Source organism: Carcharhinus amblyrhynchos, chromosome 5 (assembly GCF_965287045.1).
Source record: "Carcharhinus amblyrhynchos chromosome 5, sCarAmb.v2.hapA, whole genome shotgun sequence".
Lineage (NCBI taxonomy): Eukaryota > Metazoa > Chordata > Chondrichthyes > Carcharhiniformes > Carcharhinidae > Carcharhinus > Carcharhinus amblyrhynchos.
The window spans coordinates 31,759,758-31,776,746 of record NC_137328.1 but is presented as its reverse complement, the minus strand read 5'-3'; the positions used below and the strand labels follow the sequence as shown (position 1 = coordinate 31,776,746).

General features: G+C 49.4%; 1 protein-coding gene across 1 annotated transcript in view; it reads right to left on the bottom strand.

Moving 5' to 3' along the window:
• The window catches only part of LOC145342938 (leptin receptor overlapping transcript-like 1), a 33,442-nt gene extending 23,870 nt beyond the window's left edge, over positions 1 to 9,572 (bottom strand). Inside the window, exons 1-2 of the mRNA XM_080188574.1 lie at positions 9,492 to 9,572; positions 8,395 to 8,470 (exon numbers count right to left, since the gene is read on the bottom strand). Coding sequence (XP_080044700.1) covers positions 8,395 to 8,470; positions 9,492 to 9,507 — 92 coding nt within the window. The 5' untranslated portion in view covers positions 9,508 to 9,572. The remainder of the gene's footprint in view (positions 1 to 8,394; positions 8,471 to 9,491) is intronic.
• Positions 9,573 to 16,989: the final 7,417 nt, after the last annotated feature.

The window sequence follows — 16,989 nt, the reverse complement described above, 5'->3', positions numbered from 1 at the left end:
ATCATTGAGATCATAAACCAACGCAATATTAACTGTCAGTTGATTAATAAATTACACTGAACAAAGATTTATTAAAGGCAAATCAATCCTGACAAATTTGATTTAATTTATTCAATGCAACGACAGAAATGATTCATTTGATGTTGTGCATATAGACTTTCAAAAGTGGTTTGATAAAGCATAATTGAATTCCTGCCAATATCGAAGGTCAGAATTGACAGGACAATGGCAGCGTGGATATAAGATTAACAGCATGAGACAAAACAGCGAAATGACCAGTTATTTTGGCGTAGTGTCCTCCGGAATCAAGATCAGAATCAGTGTTTTTTTGAATATATTAGTGACCTAGAATTGGGGATTATAGGGCATAATTTCAAAGTTTACAGATGAGAAAGCTCAAAAATGTAATACAGTAAAAAAGTGAGGAGATAGTAGCAAACTTCAAGACAGACTTGTAAACGTGGCAGATGAAATTTAAAGTGTGAAGTGATGCAGTTTGAATGGGATATTTGATGAGCGCAAGTACAAATGAAATGGTACCATTTTAAAGGAGATACAGGATCAAAGACACTTGCGTTGTACATATACAAATCTTTGAAAGACACAGAACAAATGGATGCAATTGGTATAAAACATATTGGTTCCTGGGTTTCAGAAATAAGCATTAGATACAAATGCTAAATTTTAAGAAAACACTAATTAGGCCTTAGCTGGAATATGGAGTCGAGTTGTGGACATCACACTTCAGAAAGTACATCAAGACTTAGTTTTGGGTGCAGGGGAGGTTTACTTGAATAGTACTAGATACAATGGATGGCAGTTATATGGAAAAATGGTGAAGGTGGGATTATTCTCCCTGGAGAAGAAAGGGTTTATGAGAGATTCAATGGCTGTGTTTAAAATTGAAGGATTTTTGATAAGAGTAAATGGGGAGAAATTGTTTTCATGTTTGACCCCTACGAGGGTGTGTTACTTGGCAACAGATTGAAAACAATCAACAAAATTATAAGCGGATTAACTTTTAAAAAAGTTTGATGATTGGGATGCACTGTGTGAAAAGATTGGGCGAAGCAGATTCAATTATAACTTTTAAAAATGAATTGGATTTCTGGAAAATGAGCCGAATGTGAGACTAATGAGTAGCTTTTCTGAAAATCTGGCAGAGGCACAAGCTTCAAATAGCCTGTGCGCTGAATAGTCCCATGATTCTATACAAGACAGTACAAATCTAATAAAAATGTTATTCATTAGATTTTAATTCTTAATCTTGATCTATTTTCAGTTTCTTTTAACATGGTCATAAAAGGTTTCTCTCTCCCACTTTGAAACAGTTTGCTACACATTATAGGATGCTACACCAATTGTAGCCCAGAAAGACATCTACCCTTGAAACATACAAGGTTTACAACTTATCAACTTTTGCGCAACATTTGAGAATTAGCACACTGTCCTTTAATTTCACAAGAAGTCATTTCAATCCAGTCCTTACTGACAAAATGAAAATGTTCCTTTTGTGTCGATTTTGAAGGTTTGTGTGAAATGCTTTTGGGAAAAGCAGTTCACACTCAGTTCCTAGTGATAAATCTGAAGATAAAAAAATTGTGCTTCTATACAGCCTTTCATCAGAACGTCCTGAAAGTACTTCACAACCACCACCGACACAGTCAACATGTAAGAAACAAAGCAGATAATTTTCACTGAGCAAAGTGATCATGGCCAAATGATTACTTTTTTTAAATGATATTTTCTGGGGATGAAAGTTGACCTGGGTATCAGGGAAAACCCCAGTGCTCTTCTCCAAATGGTGCTATGGGATATTTTACATCCACCTGAGGCAGGACTTCAAGCTAATGTCTCATCTGAAAGTCAATGCATCCAACAGCTTATTTCTCATTAGTTCAGCACAAAATTGAAGTGCCAGCCAACTGTTGTGAATGTCTGGTTCATGTGTTCTCATATATTTTTAGTTTCAGGAACGTTCACTAGGCTGATACCGGAGATGAGGGGGTTGGACTATGAAGAGAGACTAAATAGACTGGGTCTGTACTCGTTGGAGTTTAGAAGGATGAGGGGGGATCTTATAGAGACGTAGAAGATAATGAAGGGGATGGATAGGGTAGAGGTAGAGAGATTCTTCCCGCTCAGAAAGGACAACAGGACTAGAGGGCACAGCCTCAAGATAAGGGGGGCGGGGGGGGGGGGGGGGGGGCGCAGTTTAGAATGGAGTTGAGGAGGAACTTCTTCACTCAAAGGGTGGTGAATCTCTGGAATTCTCTGCCCGTTGAAGTGGTGGAGGCTACCTCGCTAAATATATTTAGGCAAGGGAATTAAGGGTTATGGGGAGAAAGCGGGAAAGTGGAACTGAGCCACTTCAGATCAGCCATGATCTTATTGAATGGCGGGACAGGCTCGAAGGGCTAGATGGCCTACTCCTGCACCTACTTCTTACGTTCTTATGTAAGTGTAACTGCAAAAAATGGGATAAATGCAATCAAAACAGCTTGGACTCTATTACACTGAAAAGGTTAGGGTCTTTTTCTTAAAATAAAAAATAGATTAACACCTGGAAAGTTAAAAATCACAAAACAGTTGGCCTTACTTAGCTGGATATGTTGATGTTTGCATTGCTTTCAAAGTGCACTCCAGAGAGCTGCTTTCTTTTGGAAGTTAGCCAAGGCAAATTGTGCGGAGGGTGTGGAGAGTCTGCAGAAGGATCTAGATAGGCTGGGCGAATGGGCCAGGAAATGGCAAATGGAATTTAATGTTGGCAAGTGTGAGGTGGTCCACTTTGGTAGGAAGAATGGTAGGAAGGACTATTACTTACGTGGCGAAAAACTGCAGCAGGCGACGGTGCAGAGGGACCTCGGGGTCCTTGTGCATGAGTCGCAAAAACCCAGCTTGCAGGTGCAGCAGGTGGTCAGGAAGGCGAATGGGATGCTGGCCTTCATAGCGAGGGGGATTGAATATAAAAGTAGGGAGGTCTTGCTGCAGCTGTATAGGGCATTGGTGAGGCCGCAGCTGGAGTACTGTGTGCAGTTTTGGGCGCCGCACCTGCGCAAGGATATTTTGGCCCTGGAGGGAGTGCAGAGGAGGTTTACTAGGCTGATACCGGAGTTGAGGGGGTTGAGCTATGAGGAGAGGCTGAATAAACTAGGCTTGTACTCGTTAGAGTTTAGAAGAATGAGGGGAGATCTCATTGAGACGTATAAGATGATGAATGGGATGGATAGGATAGAGGTGGAGAGACTCTTCCCGCTCAAAAAAGACAGTAGGACTAGGGGGCACAGCCTCAAGATAAAGGGGAGGCGGTTTAGAACGGAGTTGAGGAGGAACTTCTTCACTCAAAGGGTGGTGAATCTCTGGAATTCTCTGCCCGTTGAAGTGGTGGAGGCTGCCTCGCTAAATATTTTTAAGAAGCGGGTTGATGGGTTCTTGATAAAAGAGGGGATTAAGGGTTATGGGGAGAGGGCGGGAAAGTGGAACTGAGCCACGACAGATCAGCCATGATCTTATTGAATGGCGGGGCAGGCTCGAAGGGCTAGATGGCCTACTCCTGCTCCTATTTCTTATGTTCTTATGTTCTAAGTTAGTTCAGAAGCATTCAGTGAACATCTAAAAGATTTAAATCTCATTTACTTAATCAGATCAAATAAAAATTGTAAATGAATGATAAAATAATTAACCAAAATGGACAGGTTGAGTCTAGCTCAAGAGCAGATCATGTCATCATGAAGATGGCTCTCCAGTTTCAATTCATCTGGGTGTTTCCTGGGGAAGGTTTTTAATTTTAGACCTTGTTTGCACCACAGAGAAGTTAGCCAAAATAAATGATAATTACACACATTACACAGAGTAAAACACTAACTTCATCACTGGGGCAAGGCTTAATTGACATTTGTAACACGGGCTTCAAGACTGCCCAGATTGCGAGCTAGTGGGAGAATCTACTATAGGCTTCATGACATTTTATTGCAAAAGAAAACAACCAGATAATTAGTTTTGTGTATTGGAAAAGTAACCAGATCAACTCTCCACAGCCAAGAGGGTGAATTAACTCTGGTGTTGAGGAAAATATTCAATGTGCCCTGGATGACAAGATAGAGGTGGTGACGAAAAGGAAGAGGTGCACATATGACGGACATGAGATAGAAAATATAAATGGAGAATCAGGCTGAGTACAGAAGATCCCAAGGGGAGACTGGCAACTAACATAAAAGGGAAGACCAAGGTCTTCTACATGCACATCAATAAATAAATAAGGGTGATTAAAGAGTAGGGCCAATTAGATTTTAAAAAGCTTGCATTTGGAGACAGGAGAAATAGCAGAGGTACTAAATGGGTACTTTGCATGTGTCTTCACAAAGGAAGAAGATGCTATCCAGGCAAGAGAGGAGACAAATTGTACACAAGAAGAAATTACAATTGGAAAGGAAGTGGTGATTGAAAGACTTTCTTAAAATAGATACGGTATCAGGGCTGGTTGAGGTGCATCCAACGTTACTGAGGGAAGTGATGGTGGAAATTGCAGAGGCACAGTGATAATCTTCCAGTCAGAGAAATAGTGTGCTAGCTCATGAAATAAAAGGGAAAGTAGGCACTTGGATAAGAAATTGGCTGAGTGACAGAAAATAGTAATGATAAATGGTTATTTTTCCAGATTGGAGGAAAGTTTGTAATGGAGTTCCTCAGCGATCAGTGTTGGGACCTTTACTGTTCCTGATATACACCAATGACCTAGAGTGTGGTATTCAGGGCGGGATTTAGAAACTTGCAGACGATACAGAGATTGGAAATGTTGTCAACTGTGAGAGTAATCTTGAATGTCAAAAGGACAAACATATTGGAGGACTGGGCAGACGAAGTTCACTGCAAAGAAGTGAGGGGAGATTCATTTTGATAGGAAGAATATGCAGTGACAATTTAAAGTAAAGGGAGAAACTCTAAACAAGGTGCAGGAACAGAGGCACCACAGCGCATACATTATTGAAGTTGGCAGGGCATGGTCAGAGAGCAGTTAATAAAGCATAAAATATCTCGGCTTTATTAAAAGGGACATTAAATAAAAGAGTAAGGAGGTAATATTGAACTTATATTAAATAGGCCTCATCTGGAGTACTGCATCCAGTACTGGGTGCCATACTTGAGGAAGGATGTTAAGGCATTGGAGGGAGTACAGAAGACATTCACAAGAATCATCACAGGGATAAATAAGGATGGCTATGAGGTTAGATTGGAGGTTTGGGGAAAAGCAGACTGAGAAGAAACTTAATAGAAGTATAGAAAGTTCTGAGGGGAATGGACAGGATAAATAGCAGGAAACTGTTTCCACTCAAGAGTATATCAAGAACGAGAGGGCACAGATTCAAAATGATTGGCAAAAGGAGTAAAAGTATTGTGAAGAAATTTCACCCAGAGGGTAACAGAATATAAAAGGTTATGGAGATAAAGTAGGAAAGTGCATCTATGTAGAATGCTTTTTCACAAAGGCAGTGCAGACCCAAGGCACTCAACAGTCTCTTTCTGCTCCGTAAAAACGGATTGTATCATGTTTATGGGCAGTCCCAAAAGCAATAAATAACTTTAAAATTGATGTAACTTATAGGAGATATTGAGTGCATAACATAGTTGGAAATCACATTAAATTTGTTTATTTAAATTATTTTATATTTAATGTTTCATTTATTAAAGCAAAATCTTGTGGCATTGTTCCATTGGTTAAAATGTGGTATTTGTATTACTTTTTTTAAAAAAAATGGGAAATGGTCTCGAACAGGATTGCAACAAGATCATGTGATCAAGTCTCTGCAACAGAGCTTAAAAAGCTATACAAATTCGAGCTGTTCTGCTTCTTTCTTCACAGATGCTGCATTTTTCCAGCATTTTCTGTCTGACTCACTGAGCATAACATGCCATTAATTTGAAATCCCTATACGAAGGCTTATAAACGTTCTGGTGTGCGAAACACAACATTGCCATGCTGGTGCAGCCTCTCTGATGTTATGTCAAACCAAAGGGATCAAAAGTTTACTTCTAATAAAGTGATAGCTGTCAAATTGTCAAAAATTCCATACTTTAGCACCAATATCTCTTACTTTAAACAGCATTTTTAAATTGAGAGAATTTTTAATAATAAATCACTGAAGGGATGAAAGAATTTGCATTATGGGGAGATTTACTTACTCAATATGTGATTCTGAAGTAACTAGATGCAAGGGCCTTTCCCAAAAATGGTGAAAATAAAATAGCTTGGCACAAACACCTGTAACACTTGATTAGGGCAAGAGTGGACACGAACACATCATGATACATGACTCAGACTTGAGCCCAGGGCTTTGTTGATCTCCCTTATTTATTAAAAATCCTGTACATTAGATGCACTTCTGTCCACACATTTTGTAGCCTATTGGTATAGTTTTTGAGCAAAACTTTATAGAACCATATTAATAATGAAAATTTACTGTTTTTAAATAACATGATAATATCTGCTCATACCATTTTTTCTCCTGAAATATATTTTCCAATAAATATTTAACATTTACCATGCTTTGAAGATGCATTTTTTTTAATGCATTTCCATCTTAACAAGGGACTTTTTCTCTTCTTTTTACTTCATGCTTTGAAATGTCATTGAATTATTTTTGCCTCTTTTTAATCCATTTTCAAACAATTTACTTTTGGTGCCAATCTCATTATAATTAGATCTTTAGGGTTGTAACTCTCCTCCCAAATTCTAATAACTAGCCTGCTGTCTCCTACTGCTGGAACCTCTGTGATGGACCCACTGGGTCAAGGCATTTGCTGCCAATGTCTTATTAGTTACATGAAGATGCAATGGCAATTATATTGTTGCAGTAACTGCATTGTTAAACAGGTGATGGCTATCGGTTGATATAAATGGTGACAAGTGGAAGAGGGGAGGAGAAACTAGGAGCCTGAGACTTTGTTGTCTTCGAGATTAACCTGCGTAAAGATAGAGGCTAGCTTCAGATTCATTCCTGCTCAACAATTATTGGAATCAACACTAGCCACCTTTTTACAGCTCCTCACCTGACAGCTCATGTGGTCAGTCTATCCAAACCTGCAGCTAAATAAGGAAATAAATGAAATATGGTCTCAGCGCAACTCCAATCTCCCTGTTGATGAAAAAACCAACAAATTCAGTCCCAGAGTCCCCACTGACAACCACTGCCCATTTATTGCTCAGCCATCTTCCCTCTCCACTTACACCAGCAAATTCCAGCAGTCCCCTGCTCACACTACATTCCCAGCTACCCAATAAGCAGTTTTTAAATGGTCCTGTTAACCTCTCTGATCAGTCTGTAATGAACTGTATTTCCATCATGGCACTGTTGGCAACTCATTGAAGTCAGAATGTTGCCATCAAATTAAAAGTGCCATCAAATTAAAGCCACAGCACTGCCACAAATGGAGTGCCCACCAGTTCTAGTGGCTTTGGAGTCCCAATAATTTGTTGTTGGGCCCTATGCTCAACTTTATTTCTATAAAACCCTTTCTTTGCTGCTGCATACTATACCAAAAGATTTCAACATTCTATTTGCCAGCTTGTCCAAAATCCTCATTTTCTCTTTCTGAATGCTGTTCAGTTTATCTTTCCATTGTTTATGGACCTTTGTGGATTTGTATTTCTCCAAGTTATTTTCTGCCGCTTATTGGCTCAGCTCATCAACTTGTCCCTATCCTTCAACATTTGATTAACCTATTCCTTGTTTGCAGTCCCTCTCAGTTTGAAACAATCTACAAACTTGGAGGTATTTCTATCCCTAATTTCAATATACATAACATAACAGTAACGATCCCCAAAGTACCCCACTTGTTGCTCTTTCCCTGCCAACCAGCTCCACGTACAACCTCCTTCTACCAGCCTTGGTCCTGTTTTCTTTTCACCCAACGTTGTCTGTCACCACATCCACACCTTAAAAAGCTTATAGACTCTATGACACAGAAAGAGGCCGCGTGGTCCAGTTGATCTTTGTCATTGTATATACCCCTCACAACCTTCCTCCTACTCAAACTACATAATCCTCCAGTACTGTCCCTGCAACATGCCTCAAGTCCCTTCTCCCATGAATAGAATCAGTTGTAAATTAAGATGCATGTCAAGTTAACAAACAGGAATATAGAATGCAAGGCTGATAGTACTCTTTATAAGTAATAATTGAAGCATCTGAACATTTCTACAGTTCAATGGCTGTTTGACTACAATTCAAAGTGCAAATTAGCATTACCTTCTCTGGGGAACTTAGTTTCTAGTCCATAATCATTACATTAATTCTCTCCAAGAATCAAACAATAAATCTCCACTAATTTTAATGGACAAAATTGAGGTAGAATGATGCTTCAATTGGCACTGAAAAAAAGGTATTAATTGTTTACTTGTACTCTGGAAGGGCACATCCAAGCATCAGAAACATCAATCCAATGGCTCCACCAAATGATAGGCTGATCAGAGCTGGAAGACATACGACATGTAAACATTTCTGCAACTCAAGTGTAAAAATAATTTTTAAAAACAGGTTTCCCTCCAGGGGTCAGCACAAGAAAGGACAAGGTTGAAGAGAGGGTGGGGAGTGGCATGTGGGAAGGGGTGGAGAGGAACTGGGGAAGGGGATGGGGAAGGGGGGCGGTGGCGTGCGCAGAAGGGGGCACCTAGGGGGCATGGGGGTGTGGCACCAGGGGGCAGGTGTGCTGAGATGAGCAGGGGGGCACCGAGATCAGGCACCAAGGGTGGGGAGGGCAGGGAGGTGCTTGGGGGGGGGGGGGGGGTGGAAGGGTGCAGAGGTGGCAGCAGGGTGGCACGAAGGGGCAGGCTGGTTGGCACGTAGGGTTGGGCTGGGTGGCGCGAAGGGTCACCATGGTAGGGTCCCGGGGGGGCAGGGGCAGAGGGGGTGGGGGGAGCTGGCACAGAGGGTTGGGCGGAAAGGGTGTAGAGGAAGAGGGGGCGAGGGGGAGAGGGGGAGAGGGGCGGAGGAGGCAGAGGAGGCAGAGGAGGTGAGAAGGGGAGGGGGCGAGAGAGGGAGGGGGCAGAAGGGTGGGTGCGAGGGGGCGGGGGAGCGCGCGCAGAGGGGGCGGGGGGGCGCGCGCAGAGGGGGCGGGGGGGCGCGCGCAGAGGGGGCGGGGGGGGCGCGCGCAGAGGGGGCGGGGGGGGCGCGCGCAGAGGGGGCGGGGGGGGCGCGCGCAGAGGGGGCGGGGGGGGCGCGCGCAGAGGGGGCGGGGGGGCGCGCGCAGAGGGGGCGGGGGGGCGCGCGCAGAGGGGGCGGGGGGGCGCGCGCAGAGGGGGGCGGCGGGGGCGCGCGCAGAGGGGGGCGGCGGGGGCTGGCGTGTTCAGGAGTTGAGAAAAGGGGGGCGGGTGGAAAGGGGAGGATCGACGGTGATAAGGAAGCGGGAGCGTATCGGCCGCACCAACCTAAGGTCTCTGTCCCCATTGCTATCCATTGGTGGAAGCGCAACCCCCTCCCACACAAACTCCTCACCTTTAATCCCCGCCATTGTCTCCCCCCGGCCCAAAACAAACAAACAAATCCACTTCCGGGCCAAAGTCGCGGTACTCTGCCCACCGGAAATGACGCTGCCTCGCTCGGCCACCTGCGCGCGCAGTCAGGCACTCCAAACTTGAGGTCGTGTTCAATTTGTCGAGCAGTGGGTGTGAGTGATTAAGCTCTGTGTTTCGTTTGTGTCCTGGCTTAGGTAAGCTAAAAACACATATTACAAATAGCAGCTAGAGTAGACCACATGGCGCATTAAACTTAATGCATCATTTAGTATGAGGTCTCTATCCCTATATGTGCCGTGTTTGTGAACTAACCTCCATTCACCTGAGGCAAGAGCAGTGCTGTGAAAGTTCGTGATTCCAAGTGAACCTGTTGGCCTTTAACCTGGTATTGTGAGACGTCTCACTGTGCCCATTCAATATGATCATGGCTGATCCTAGACTTCAACTTTCCCATCCCTTAATTCTCTGAGACAACTTGTCTGTCCCAGCTTTAGATGTTTCCAACAATGGAACACCCACAACTTTATGGGGAAGACAATCCCAAAGATTCATAACACAAGTAATTCCCTCACAACTTGGTCTGAAATAATAAGCCCCTTATCCTGAGACTGACCCAACATTTTAGATTTCTTAACCAACAGAAACAATCCCTCAGCATCTACCCTATCAAGCCTCTTCAGAATGTTGTAGGTTTCATTGAGATCACCTCTCTAAACTCCAGAGAATATCATATTCTCAGCTTCGCATAGAACAGCCACCCTTCATCCCAGGCATTTATTTGGTGAACCTTTGTTGTACTGTTTCCAATACAAGTTCTTCCTTTTTTAAATATGGTGACAAAAACTGCATTGTACTCCAAATGCAGTCTCACCAAACTGCTCTACATCTGTAGCAAGACTCCTTTATTCTTTACTCCAATCCCCTTGCAATAAAGACCAACCTACTATTTGCCTTCCGAATTACTAGCTGTATCTTAGTGCAAACTTTCTGCATTCCTTATACAAGCACACCCAGGTAGCTTTGAACAAGTATACATACAAGTTTCTCAGCTTTAAAAAAATTTGCCTTTGTTTTTGATGATCAAAGCAGAGGCAGAATTACAGTTTGTGGGGCCCCTTGCACTCAGCCTCTAGGCTATCCACGCCATGACCTCAAGTCTCCCCTGAACCTGACCACCCTCTTTCCACAAAATGCAAAGTGGAAGACAAAAAATACACACAAACATTGCTTTTTAACTTGTAAAAACATGCCTGTATGAATAATTGCCCCATCATAAACTCTCCCTCCATATTGCACCCAGCCCTCACACACATTGCCTACCTGCAAATCTGCAACCCTGGTTACCCCCTCATACATTTACACTCTCGTCATTCCCTCCATCCACTCACAGTCTCCCCGCTACCCGTGATGTAGAGATGCCAGTGTTGGACTGGGTAGGCACAATAAGAAGTCTTACAACACCAGGTTAAAGTCCAACACATTTATTTGGTAGCATGAGTTTTCAGAATGCTGCCCCTTCATCAGGTGAGTGGAGGATTGGGTTCACAAATAGGGTGTATATAGACACAGACTCGATTTACAAAATAGTGGTTGGAATGCAAGTCTTAACAGGTAATCAAGTCTTTGCAGGTGTTGACAATGCAAGTGGAGAGAGGGTTAAGTCAGTGGCGTAGCCAGGTTCAAAGGTTAGAGGGAGTGAGCACATAAAAAAGGCACCACGAAATAAAACATGACCGCCCTCTTATTACTATTCTTCCAATCCCCACCCGCCCTGTCCAGGCCCTGCCCCTGCGCTGACATCATCACATCACACGCAAAACAACCGTTCTTAGTGATTTATTTTCTTTCCTTTGAAAAAACATTTATTTTTGAAAAGGCTTCTGAAAAATGATGCTGCTGAATCCCAATGTTCATCCATAGACGAGGCCGTCCCACTGATGGAGCAGGGCTGAGGAGCTGTGACTGGATTGGCGAAGCTTGTGGATGTTCCATGCTGTGATTGGTGAACTCAACTGTCAGTCAGCACTAAGTGAGGTCCTGTGTACCAGATTGGCAGAGTGTGGGGGGGGGGGGGGCGGTGGTGAAGTATCATCCTAGGATTGGTTTATCAAGCTGTCAGTCAGGAGGGTGGGTGTGGGTGGGAATTATTGAGTAAGGAGCCATGCTCCGATTGGTTCATCGAGCTGTCAGTCAGGGAGTTGGGTCGGGTCTTCCCCATAAACCACAATATATAACCACAAAATATACATTTTTTAAAAAATCAATAATCACAGGTGGGCTGTAATTAATGAATTCCGTGCACGAAGTTCGAAAGGCATTCAAAATCCCCTTGTGTGGACACTTGCAGACAGCAGGAAGGACAATGAATATTTCTCTCTGGCACTATAATCTCAGGAGTGCTGTGAGATCGTTAATTTCAACAGAGAAATGGGACATCTCAGCTTCATAACTTCTGGCTCAACTTTGTGAAAGAATTAAAAGATACAGTGTAATATTAACAAATGAGTACTGGTATATTTATCTGCCCACCTCACTGCACTTTACATGAGTGTTTCTGCCATTCAGTTCCTAGGTTATGTACATTCCCAATACAGGTTCCAACCTCTCTGTAAACTTGTCAGTTAGTGGGTGAGGAGCCGTGGTCCAAATTGCTTCATCAAGCTGTCAGTCAGGAGGTTGGGTGTGGGCAGGAGTTAGTCAGTATAAAGGTAATATACCTTTTGTCAGAGCGGTCGCTCCCCCTGCTCCCCACCCTAGCTACGCCACTGGGTTAAGTATAGGTTAAAGTGGTGTGAATTGTCTCAAGCCAGGACGGTTAGTGAGATTTTGCAAGTCCTGGGAGTTACAGGTAGTATGACATGAACCCAAGATCCTGGTTGACGTTGTCCTCATGCGTGCGGAACTTGGTTATCAGTTTCTGCTCGGTGATTCTGCGTTGTGTGTCTTGAAGGTCGACTTGGAGAATGCTTACCCAAAGATCAGAGACTGAATGCCCTTAACTGCTGACAGGAAGGGAACACTCCTGCCTGGTGATTGTTGAGCGGAATTCTTTCATCTGTTGTTGTAGTGTCTGAGTGGGAGTGGGGGGAGTGGGGGGTGGGGGGGGGGGGGGAGAGTGGGGGGGGGGGGAGTGGGGGGGGGGGTTGGGGGGAGTGGGGGGGGGTTGAGGGGGAGTGAGGGGGAGGTGGGGGAGGTGGGGTGGAGGGGGAGGTGGGGTGGAGGGGGAGGGTGGGGGGGTGGAGTGGGAGGAGTGGGGGGTGGGGGGGGTGGAGGGGAGTGGGGGGTGGGGGTGGAGGGGGGTGGGGGGTGGGGGTGGAGGGGAGTGGGGGTGGGGGGGTGGAGGGGAGTGGGGGTGGGGGGTGGAGGGGAGTGGGAGGTGGGGGGGTGGAGGGGAGTGGGAGGTGGGGGGGAGTGAGGAGGTAGGGGAGCGAATGGGATTGGAGGAAAGGGATGAGCAGAGTGGTCGTGGAGGAGGAATGAAGGACGGGAAGGGAGAGAATAGAAAAGCAGTAGGAGGAGGAAAGGATTGAAGGGGGAGATAGGTGGAGTGTGGTAATGCAGGTGGGGACGGAAAGGAGATTGCGGAAAGAAGGCAGTGGAGTTGGGGGATGTTAAGGGTATGGAAGGGAGGTATGGAAAGGCAGGGAAGATGAAGTGAGGTGGGGGAGGCATGGGTATGGGAGGGTTGGGGGGGGAGGCATGGGTATGGGAGGGTTGGGGGGGAGGCATGGGTATGGGAGGGTTGGGGGGGGAGGCATGGGTATGGGAGGGTTGGGGGGGAGGCATGGGTATGGGAGGGTTGGGGGGGAGGCATGGGTATGGGAGGGTTGGGGGGGAGGCATGGGTATGGGAGGGTTGGGGGGGAGGCATGGGTATGGGAGGGTTGGGGGGGAGGCATATGTATGGGAGGGGTGGGGGGGAGGTATGGGTATGGGAGGGGTGGGGGGGAGGTATGGGAGGGGTGGGGGGGAGGTATGGGAGGGGTGGGGGGGGAGGTATGGGAGGGGTGGGGGGGAGGCATGGGAGGGGTGGGGGGGAGGCATGGGTATGGGAGGGGTGGGGGGGAGGCATGGGTATGGGAGGGGTGGGGGGGAGGCATGGGTATGGGAGAGGTGGGGGGGGTATGGGAGGGGTGGGGGGGGAGGCATGGGAAGTGAGACAGAGTGGAGGAAGGGAGGGGTGGAGGAGGGGAGGGATATGGGACAGTGAGGGTGTGAGAACAGAAGGAAACGGAAGGTAGAGGGTATGGGAGGGGGTGGGGCAGCAAGGGAGGGGGTAAGGGAAGGTTGGGGAGTAGGGTGGTCGAGTGGTGGGGAGAGGCTTGGGAAAGTGGGAAGAAATGAAGGAGGGTATGGAAAGGCAGAAGCATGGAGGAAGGGGAGAGCAGAGTGGGAAGAACATAAGAACAAGGACCAGGAGTAGGCCATCTGGCTCCTTGAACCTGCTCCGTCATTCAACAAGATTATAGCTGATTTTTTTGTGGACTCATCTCCACTTACCCTCCTGCTCACCCTTAATTACTATACAAAAATTTATCCATCCTTACCTTAAAAACATTCAATGAGGTAGCCTCAACTGCTTCACTGGGCAGGGAATTCCACAGATTCACAACTGTCTGTGAAGAAGTTCCTCTTCAACTCAGTCCTCAATCTACACCCACAGTGGAAACAACATCCCTGCTTCTACCTTACCTATTCCTTTCATAGCCTTATATGTTTCTATAAGATCTCTCCTTATTCTTCTGAATTCCAACGAGTATTCTAACGGGAGGGAGTACAGGAGTGGCAGAGAGGAAGTTGTGAAGCAGAAAGCCCAGGTGAAGGATTGGGGGCAGAGTATAGGGGTAGGGGTGGGGGCAGAGCAGAGGGGTAGGGGTGGGGGCAGAGCAGAGGGGTAGGGGTGGGGGCAGAGCAGAGGGGTAGGGGTAGGGGTGGAGGCAGAGTAGAGGGGTAGGGGTCGGGGTGGGGGCAGAGTAGAGGGGTAGGGGTAGTGGTGGGAGCAGAGTAGAGGGGTAGGGGTCGGGGTGGGAGCAGAGTATAGGGGTAGGGGTGGGGGCAGAGTAGAGGGGTAGGGGTAGGGGTGGGAGCAGAGTATAGGGGTGGGGGCAGAGTAGAGGGGTAGGGGTGGGGGCAGAGTAGAGGGGTAGGGGTGGAGGCAGAGTAGAGGGGTAGGGGTAGGGGTGGGAGCAGAGTATAGGGGTAGGGGTGGGGGCAGAGTAGAGGGGTAGGGGTGGAGGCAGAGTAGAGGGGTAGGGGTGGGGGCAGAGTAGAGGAGTAGGGGTAGGGGTGGGGGCAGAGTAGACGGGTAGGGGTAGGGGTGGGGGCAGAGTAGAGGGGTAGGGGTAGGGGTGGGGGCAGAGTAGAGGGGTAGGGGTAGGGGTGGGGGCAGAGTAGAGGGGTAGGGGTAGGGGTGGGGGCAGAGTAGAGGGGTAGGGGTGGGGGCAGAGTAGAGGGGGAGGGGTGGGGGCAGAGTAGAGGGGTAGGGGTGGGGGCAGAGTAGAGGGGTAGGGGTAGGGGTGGGGGCAGAGTAGAGGGGTAGGGCAGAGTAGAGGGGTAGGGGCAGAGTAGAGGGGTAGGGGTGGGGGTAGAGTAGAGGGGTAGGGGTAGAGTAGAGGGGTGGGGGTGAGGGAGGGGTAGAGTAGAAGGGTGGAGGTAGGGGTAGAGTAGAAGGGTGGGGGTAGGGGTAGAGTAGAGGGGTGGGGGTGAGGGAGGGGCAGAGTGGAGGGGTGGGGGTGGGGTGAGGGAGGGGCAGAGTAGAGGGGTGGGGGTGGGGTGAGGGAGGGGCAGAGTGGAGGGGTGGGGGTGGGGTGAGGGAGGGGCAGAGTAGAGGGGGGGGTGAGGGAGGGGCAGAGTGGGGGGGGGAGGGGTGGGGTGAGGGAGGGGCAGAGTGGAGGGGGAGGGGTGGGGTGAGGGAGGGGCAGAGTGGAGGGGTGGGGGTGGGGTGAGGGAGGGGCAGAGTGGAGGGGTGGGGGTGGGGTGAGGGAGGGGCAGAGTGGAGGGGTGGGGGTGGGGTGAGGGAGGGGCAGAGTGGAGGGGTGGGGGTGGGGTGAGGGAGGGGCAGAGTGGAGGGGTGGGGTGAGGGAGGGGCAGAGTGGAGGGGTGGGGTGAGGGAGGGGCAGAGTGGAGGGGTGGGGGTGGGGTGAGGGAGGGGCAGAGTGGAGGGGTGGGGGTGGGGTGAGGGAGGGGCAGAGTGGAGGGGTGGGGGTGGGGTGAGGGAGGGGCAGAGTGGAGGGGTGGGGGTGGGGTGAGGGAGGGGCAGAGTGGAGGGGTGGGGTGAGGGAGGGGCAGAGTGGAGGGGTGGGGTGAGGGAGGGGCAGAGTGGAGGGGTGGGGTGAGGGAGGGGCAGAGTGGAGGGGTGGGATGAGGGAGGGGCAGAGTAGAGGGGTGGGGGTGGGATGAGGGAGGGGCAGTGTAGGGGGGTGAGGGAGAGGTGGGGTGGGGGTGAGGGAGAGGTGGGGTGGGGGTTGGGTGAGGGTGAGGTGGGGTGGGGGTTGGGTGAGGGTGAGGTGGGGTGGGGGTTGGGTGAGGGTGAGGTGGGGTGGGGGTGGGGGTGAGGGAGAGGCGGGGTGGGGGTGAGGGAGAGGCGGGGTGGGGGTGAGGGAGAGGTGGGGTGGGGGTGAGGGAGAGGTGGGGGTGAGGTGGGGTGGGGGTGGGGTGAGGGTGAGGTGGGGTGGGGGTGAGGGTGGGGTGGGGGTGGGGTGAGGGTGAGGTGGGGTGGGGGTGAGGGTGGGGGTGAGGGAGAGGTGGGGTGGGGGTGAGGGAGAGGCGGGGTGGGGGTGAGGGAGAGGGAGAGGTGGGGTGGGGGTGAGGGAGAGGTGGGGTGGGGGTGAGGGAGAGGTGGGGTGGGGGTGAGGGAGAGGTGGGGTGGGGGTGAGGGTGAGGTGGGGTGGGGGTGAGGGTGGGGGTGAGGTGGGGGTGAGGTGAGGGTGAGGTGGGGGTGAGGTGGGGGTGAGGGAGAGGTGGGGTGGGGGTGGGGGTGAGGGTGAGGTGGGGTGGGGTGAGGGTGAGGTGGGTGGGGGGTGAGGGTGGGGGTGAGGGAGAGGCGGGGTGGGGGTGAGGGAGAGGCGGGGTGGGGGTGAGGGAGAGGTGGGGTGGGGGTGGGGGTGGAGGTGAGGGAGAGGTGGGGGTGGGGGTGAGGGAGAGGTGGGGGAGGGGTGGGGGTGAGGGAGAGGTGGGGTGGGGGTGGGGGTGAGGGAGAGGTGGGGTGGGGGTGGGGGTGAGGGAGAGGTGGGGTGGGGGTGAGGGAGAGGTGGGGGTGAGGTGGGGTGGGGGTGAGGGTGAGGTGGGGGTGAGGTGGGGTGGGGGTGGGGTGAGGGTGAGGTGGGGTGGGGGTGAGGGAGAGGTGGGGTGGGGGTGAGGGAGAGGTGAGGTGGGGGTGAGGTGGGGTGGGGGTGAGGGTGGGGGTGGGGTGAGGGTGAGGTGGGGTGGGGGTGAGGGTGGGGGTGAGGGAGAGGTGGGGTGGGGGTGAGGGAGAGGTGG